The sequence below is a fragment of the Limulus polyphemus genome, unplaced genomic scaffold (assembly GCF_000517525.1).
Source record: "Limulus polyphemus unplaced genomic scaffold, Limulus_polyphemus-2.1.2 Scaffold1696, whole genome shotgun sequence".
NCBI lineage: Eukaryota > Metazoa > Arthropoda > Merostomata > Xiphosura > Limulidae > Limulus > Limulus polyphemus.
The window spans coordinates 231,219-239,680 of NW_013667306.1; the positions used below are offsets into that span (position 1 = coordinate 231,219).

Here is an 8,462-nt window from a genome sequence, read left to right on the forward strand (position 1 = left end):
TGAAATAGTAGTTCAATAAAATTTTGAATGTGAGTGAACAAACGAGATGACATGGCCTTTCACATGTGACCCATATTGAAAGGATTAACGTATTGGTTAGAATGTTTAATTGTTGATTTATTAAATTTTGTGCAAAGCTACTCAGAGCCAGATAGTCAATACCACCCACTATGAGCTTCTGGGCCACTTTAATCGAATAGTGGGATTTGACTATCACTCTTATAAACACCCACAGCTCCAATGCACAGAGCCTCATATTTGTTTTTGTTGATAACAAGGAGAAAACCACAGAATCTCAAATCCACTGGGCCATACTTGTCCCCCAGAATGTATCTAATTTTATTACTATTAAATTATTACGATTATTATACTTTTATCATAGAGATTATATTGTTATTGTTAGCTTAGTATATGGATATAGGACTAACCCAAATCTCCTAAGCTAGCTGAACCTTGTGGGAAATTACCAAGTTTATGACCAAAAATACTGTTAACAGTGAAGGTGTCCAACTGAAGAAACAATGAATTCTAATATTTACAAGTAAGAATGGAAGAATAGTGTTATCTAATTAGCTATAGTGATTATGATAAAAGAACACAATATCGTGTATAGCAATCATTGAAAAACCACAGTAAATGGAACAAACTGTCAGAAGTCTGATATTAGAGAGAATAGTTTCCACACAGAAGACAACATGAGACTGAAGAAGACGCACGAATGTGTCGAAACTAATTTCTCTAATATCACACTTCTGACAGTTTGTTCTGTTTACTGTGTTTTTTCACTAATAGCTATGCTGACTACTGATTTGATTTTTAGTTTTGATCTATGTAGATAGTTTGCTCTAATTGGAAGTACAAACTATTAACTGCTACACTGTATACATATAAACAAACAAGATCATTAAGTGATACAAAGTCTAATAGAACTGTTGATTTCAGTAACATTTATAGTTATGATTGTAAGTGTATGAAGTTACATTATGGAGTTGTTTTAATACACTTCATTCGCTACCAATTTATTAAAGCCGGTAACTTCATACAGGTCCTCTATAAAAGTAACACGTTTCTACTCTTCATAACAAATAATGATAAACTGAAAAATTTTTAATATGGGAAGATGCACTTATTTGCAAAAGATTACTGTTTAACTATAGCAATGACATCATTTTTAAACCCTGTTAACCCACTTCTATGCATGTTACTGAGTTACATTCAAAATATATTTTAATGAAATAATTATTATCAAGTACGTTATAGTTTAAAGTTTTATCTTAAAAAGAAACATCTAAACCACCAATTAAAACTGCAGTTCTTGCTATCACGTGATCAGGTCACAGTTACAATTTCTCAAATTTAAGAGCTGGTAGAGAAGAAACTGTGTTTTGGAATGCAGACAGTTCCTGTAGACATCCAAAGTACACAAACAGATGTTTTACATTAGTTTCTCAAGATCTTTAGAAGACATTCCTCCCCCCCCCCCCAAGTTTAACTTTCATAAGCATTTCCTGAGTTTAAGGTCAGCCACGCCCACTCGCAAAGTTGAATCTATGTTGCTATGTGACTGTTTGAAGTTGACTGGCATGCTAATAACCAACAGAAAGAGCAGACTTCCCTCTTGAATCTTGGTAATGTATAATGGTAAGTGTAGGTGTATAAGTTCATTCGGAAATGAAATAAAGCTAAATCCATTGTTCTCTTGAGGTGTACATAGTGCTTGGCAAGTGTTTCTCACCTTATATGTATTAGTTTAATAGACAGTTGGATTGCATTTAAGTTTAATGTTTATATTTTAATTTAAAACAGGCTTCTTGTTTTATTTGATCACTCAAATTTTTGGGTCAGTAGCCAAAACTGACAACTACTGGCTAGCTAAACACAAGAAAGATTTAACTTTTAGGATATTGTGAATAATATTTACACCAAATATAGCAGTAAAGGTTTTGTTAGATATAGCTTGTGTAATATCAAGATATTTCTTTAAAAAAACTTTTAAAACACACTTACTTTTGGCTCTACTACAGAAAACATACTGGTGGAAGGTTCACCTAAATTATTATGAGAAGAATTTGGTCGCTCCTCTTTTCCTTGATAATAATATTCTATAATACTCTTCACAGGTTTCCATGGTAACTAGGAAGATGAAGAACACAGTTTTAAAAATTAGTAAAAATCTATCAGAACATTACCACTGATAAGTTAGTGTACTGACTTGTCCTTGATTGAATATGCTCATTTTTATGTACTTTACCTCCAACAACTGTTATTTCAAATACTAAAAATTTACTGGAAATACTTGTAAATTTAACTTATTCTCCTCTTCACCTAGAGTTGACAAAGTAACCAAACTCAGTAAGTATTTCATTTTCATTTGCTGATCATCTTGCAAGTTAGAAACTTAAATTTTTTATTTCTATTATTTTAAAATCTTTTTTAAAATTTTGAAGTGTAGAATTGTTTCTTCTCAAACTTTAGGTAAATGATCAACATCTAAATATGCCAAGATGGAAATATCTAATAAAAAGCCACTCCCTTTAAACACAATTTCTGTATAACTGTGCAATAACAATTAAAAATTTTAAATTAAGTAAACATAAACTTAGAAAATTATTTTCATAAGTATTCAGAAAGGTTTGATTTCAGATTCTACCAAATAACATCTTACAATACTATTAGTTACAATTTATATAGTAACAATGAAATTAAGCAACCAAAAATTATAAAACAGAGCCACGCCAGAGCTCAATAATGAAAAAAAATAAAACCCTAGCACTTTAAAATGAGAAAGTTAATCCAAGAACATTCAGGTGAAAATTATCTCACTCTAACACTGCCTTTCTAAAGGAGTTTTACCAAAGGTAAAAAACAAAACAAAAAACTTATTTTCTTCAATTTACACGTATGAATATAATCATATACCAAACAGTAAACCAGCACAAGAAAACAGACAGCTGAACTAGAAAGTAAAGGAGGGTGAGGTAGTTGGCTGATGTGCTAGAAAAGCTTGGTCATTTTAAACTTACCAAATATCCTGATTTCTCTGATGAAAGGTAGGTAATGTAAAAGAACAAATTTACAGTCCATCAAAAGTCAGAAATAAACTTTTTTAGATCTCTATAATTCAAATTATCAAAAAGAACAAAAATCCACAAAAATACAGTTAATGCAATTTACAATTAGTCTTGATGAATTCAAATTCGATGACGAGGAACCCACTTTGAGACTAATTATGATGATAAAACCTTGTCAAAATGTTGTACATTTGCTGTTATGTTAAATTTATATTAAAGTTTTTCTTCATTACCCATTCAAGCCATCACCATGCAATATTACAATTAGTCTGTTTCACTGCTATGATTGGTTATGAAGCCGAGAAAAAATATATATATGTAATAATTCAAATAAAAAAGTGTGGGTTCTGAAACTTGTGCAAACATTGGACAATACTGCTGCAAACCTGAGTTACAGCTTTATTTCATTAGCTATTAAAACGATACACTGTATATTGTCACTTAATTGCATACATCATGCGCTTTAACACTAAAGATGACAAAGATATTGAACACTTATGAAAAGTTAAAGTACCTGAACGTTTATGTTTTACAGACAATAAATTAATGTTGCGTAATGGTGATATTTCTGGTTCAACCTACCTAGATCTGCGTCTTGATGGCAAAAAACTGAATTTTGAAATGCATTTTATGTACTTAAAATTAAGTTACAAAAAAATATTAGAAACACAGTAATACCAAAAACATCTTTATTTACAAAAGTTTTGGAACCATTTCACATCCTGTTATCAGCTAAAAACCCTCAAAACTCAAATCACAACATTTTAACTATGAAGAACTATATTAGCTATTAAGCAAAACCATTTAACTGGATGGTCTTTTCATGATAATTTTAAAAAAAAAGAGAGAATAAAATAAAAAATAAGAAAAAATAAAAAAGTAAGAATAATAATTTTTATGCAATTAAAACCGTTGTAGACAAAATGGAAAAATGTTGTTCGCAAAATGTATTCTACATTGGGGCAAGACATTTTCAGCACATGCTGCATTGATACATTTCCTCTGTCATTTTGATAATGTTACTGTTCCTTTTACAGCAGTTCATCATTGACAACAGTCAGAAGAAATCTGGAACATTGTTCCAAGTTATTTGATTACTGTGAAGAAAGTTCCACAGATTCATGACAATGAATAAATCATACACAATATGTATTTAAAGAACAGAGTACATCTCTCCCCAAGTACAATAGATAAGTAATTGAATTAAAAGCTTCAAGTTTATGTTTGTAAGAAATATTATCACTCCATCAGTTTTATCATGAAATGTTATTGCTTTTTGACTATTTTCAAACCCAACTTAGTTAGACAGCTTACAATAACTGAAAGCTATATTTCTGGTTTAAGATAACTTACAAAATCTTTCTTAATGGCTCCAAAATTCTTTCCACAAGCTTCTAGAGCTCTTGCAAACAGTTGAGCTTCACCATAAGTCCAATCATTGGAACTGTTGGAGCCAGAAGGCTGGGGGTCAGAAGATCCCTGAGAAAGCTGACAGTTTGCATCATGGTGACAAGGATGGTGAGATGTCACATACTCTGTCTAGGAATTTCAAATAATAAAACATTAAGTAGCAAAATAGTTTTAAAATTTACTTAGATATTTACTGTTAAAAATTAAAGTTTACATGCAATAATAATTTTTTTAACGTTATCACCATACAAAATGAAAAAGTTTTGTTCTTACATACATACACATAACAATACATGTATATAAAACCTCCAGCAATAACACAGTCTAAACCAGACAAAAATAAGCATAATTTATTTTTATATTACTTCATCTTCATATCAAAGCACTGCTTGTTTATTTGTTATAAGAACGAAGTATTTTACCTAATTGTTACTAAAATATGGGATGAGTGAAGACACAGACAAAAGATAACTTGGTTTGATATTTGTTATTTTGAAAATTTTCATCTAGTCAGAATGCGAGATCTCAAGATTCACATATCAGTTAAAAGATACGATTCACATATTAACTTAATGAAATACTATACTCCCTTTTACTTCTGGTAATATACAGAACATTTTTTATTCTACACTTCTGAAATAGACTGAACATGACAAAAGGACTGGTGACAAATTTCAAACAATCAATTTATAAGCTTCAACTTCATGTTGATAATTTTCTTTAGATGCACACATTCAGGTAAAGACTGTGAAGTAAGAGGCATTTTGAATTTTTGGATTAAATACCACCAAGTGTTATAAAATAACAACAGACATACCAAACCCCTTAAAGCTGTCTGTATGCACTTGTCTGACTCCTTATCTGAATGCTGGTATTTGTCAATGGCTCTAGCAAAGAAACTTACGGCTCTGAAAGAAACCACAAACACTTCAACAAAATATTAATAACTAAAGTTAACATTCTATACTAACCAGAAATTAAAATTTTAGTTACTGAATCACAATAGTTGTATGACAGAACTGCAATGCTGGATCTTAAATTAGTATTAAACAGTTTGGAATTTTGAAGATAAATTTCATTAAAAGCTGTTCAGGGTGTGCAAGTTGGTCTAAGTCAGTAGTAAACAAATAGTCTGGGATCTTAAAGGAGAGTTTTATTAAAAACAGGTCAGGATGTACAGAACGGTCTAAGTCAGGAGTAAACAAATAATTAGGCTTGGTATTTGTAATTTGTTTTATTTATATTTAGGAGCTTATCTCTTCACTTAATTTTTATGCTGATCTAAATAATTTTTGTAAAGCATTATTTTCCACTAATATCAAGGGGGGGGGGGGGGGTAGTATATTCACACACTGACCTCAGCATATTAGACCAGTATGCCAGGCAAGATAAGAATGTTCAGAAGTGTAACTAAAATACAAAGATATATTTACTAACCTTGCTACGGAAAAAAACTGATCCAACTGTTGATCACTCAGATCATTGTTAGGTTTCCACTTCAGCGTCTCCAAGTCTTCTAACTGTCTACCATCAGATTCTCCTTAATAATTATAAAAATTCATACATTTTGGCTTCAGATATGGACATCTCCTTATGAACACTTTAATAAAAAGACATCAGAGCAAAGCTTTTGCAACATACTTTATTATCATGAACAATACAAATATTAAAGTTACAAAAATAAAACACTTTTATAGTGACAGTTCTATAACCTGATTTTCAAATACTTGAACAAACAGAACTGATAAAGAAGAGATTTGTAAGTGTAAGTACAATAAATGCATGTAACTGTAATACATTGTTTTTTATGGATACAATTATCAAGGTTTCTAAATAATTGTGAGAATATACAATCATTAAAAATTTCTTTTCTAAAATGTTATATTATAACTTCCTTTTAGGCTTAAGTGTATGTCTTTTAGACATTACTAGGCTCAGTCATTTCTCAAATTTTGATTGTTGTTTTATATTTTACAGGCTTATTTATCACCTTACAGTATGTGTGGTTTGGGCGAGGAAACAGATAAAATTTTTTTTCCATAAAATCAGAAGATTTTGAGGAATGAAAACAGGTCCAAATTTTGCCTACTCACTAGAAAGGCTTGGACAAAACTTTGGTACATTTTACTTTGGAAATAAAAGCTGGGAAAAATTTGGAGCTAGTTTGGATTACATCAGTTTCAGTACAAATAATTACACAATTACTTCATACATAAAATATTAATGAATGAAAAGTTCTGTACTAGTTAATATTTTTAACCTCTAGTAACAGCCCATTGTATGACTCATAATTTAAAAAATTGGTAATGCACAAAGAATCAACAACAATCAAAAAAATAAAAATCAAAACATGAAAGAAAAGATGCAGACAAGTTTATTATTATTCCCCTTAAACTACTGATTAAGCCTAGTTTACCACATAATATTGCCGAGTGAATAACTATCAGATATGATGTACCTATTAAAATGTTTCTAACACTTATAATTACATTAGACATGTCAACAAAATACAAATCTAACCTGGCTTTAAAAGTTGAGGGACTGTAGCTTGATATTGACGTCCTACACGAATTCTATTCCTGTTTTTGCTTTTTGATTCATCTTCCCAGTAGGAATCAAAATCAGCATCTGTAAAAGAGGAAACTGCAGCCCAGAGTACATACACAAGTATCCCCAAACACATTTATGGAATGACACACATAAGTACCAAGTTAATGTGGCATGTAATCCAGGAGTATTTATTTTAGGGACATAGCCCTCAATATAATTTATACAAAATAAGTGCATGTGGTATTCTACTGTACTGAAGTATTAGGTATCTTACTACTGCAACCTAAACATCTTCCATGAAATGACATAATAATGCACGTAGAGAAGTCATACAATACGAATGGTAGCACAGTCAGTGAAAATCTACAGTAAATGGAACAAGCTGTCAGAAGTCTTGATATTAGACAAACTAGTTTTCATACATTCATGTATCCTCTTCAGCGAGATATCATCTTCTGGCAGGAAAACTTGCCAACAATGCCTTTGTGATCCTGGAACTTCAAATTCCATTTATAACACAGGAAGTCAAAGGTGTTTAGCTTAAAATGACCTTGGAAGGTGTTGAAATTAAATCTTTCAAACAATTGTTCTCATTACATAGTTATCTATTATGTATAAAAATAAAATTCTTGTTGATTTCGAATTGATTTGATGGCAGAATCTTTCATATGAAGAAAAATGGCATTGTTTGTATTTTCATTTTTAAAGTATTTTTATGTTCAGAAACTTGTGTCATAAGTTCTTTCCATTTCACCTTCATAGCCTTTCTTACAGAATTGACATGGTATGATACAAACATCTTGTTTCTTACTTTCAGGTGTTGTTCTATTTGAGGTTAGATTATTTTGAATGGTGTACAGATATTTGTCAACATAACATGAATAACTGTGTTGAAGTATATATAGTCCTGCACACCTTTAATTTTGTATTTATAATAGGTATAATAAGATAAGATGTGCATAATAAGTTTATTGACCCATTCTACTTCGACACGATTTGTTAATTTATAATATAGACAAAAAAATTACCCCCCCCCCTAAATGTTTTAACAAATTAGTATCTGTTGCAATTTAATGACCTCCACGAACCGGTTGTTAACAATCGTATGTATAGGCCTGATAATAACGTTACAACTTACAAGTACGCGTGTTTACAACACAACTTTACTAGCAGGATAGGCGGACTAGGTCTACTAGATCTCTGATGAATCACTTGCCAGCAGGTAAGTGTTTTTTTTATACAGATTCTTATGATCTTATCTAAATTATTATTATTAGATCTAACTTAGTTATATCATCTACTATAGGCCAAGCGTCCTAGGCCTACGTGTGAGTGCAAATCTGTGCTGAATTATCAGCCAGCGGGTGAATGCTTTTTCTACAGATTCTTATCTAAATAATTACGTTAATCTATTATTATTATTATACCTAA

General features: G+C 30.8%; 1 protein-coding gene across 6 annotated transcripts in view; it reads right to left on the reverse strand.

Moving 5' to 3' along the window:
- The window catches only part of LOC106464591, a 59,622-nt gene that overhangs the window by 37,804 nt on the left and 13,356 nt on the right, over positions 1-8,462 (reverse strand). For 5 of the 6 annotated variants that reach the window (XR_002611786.1, XR_002611787.1, XM_022392325.1 and 2 more), the window contains exons 2-6: positions 7,002-7,124; positions 5,919-6,021; positions 5,299-5,389; positions 4,425-4,610; positions 2,008-2,133 (exon numbers count right to left, since the gene is read on the reverse strand). Coding sequence is in view for 4 of the 6 variants with exons in the window: in XM_022392325.1 (XP_022248033.1) it covers positions 2,008-2,133; positions 4,425-4,610; positions 5,299-5,389; positions 5,919-6,021; positions 7,002-7,124 (629 nt within the window). In the remaining 2 variants the exon portion in view is untranslated. The remainder of the gene's footprint in view (positions 1-2,007; positions 2,134-4,424; positions 4,611-5,298; positions 5,390-5,918; positions 6,022-7,001; positions 7,125-8,462) is intronic. The other variant, XM_022392326.1, reaches the window with a different exon arrangement.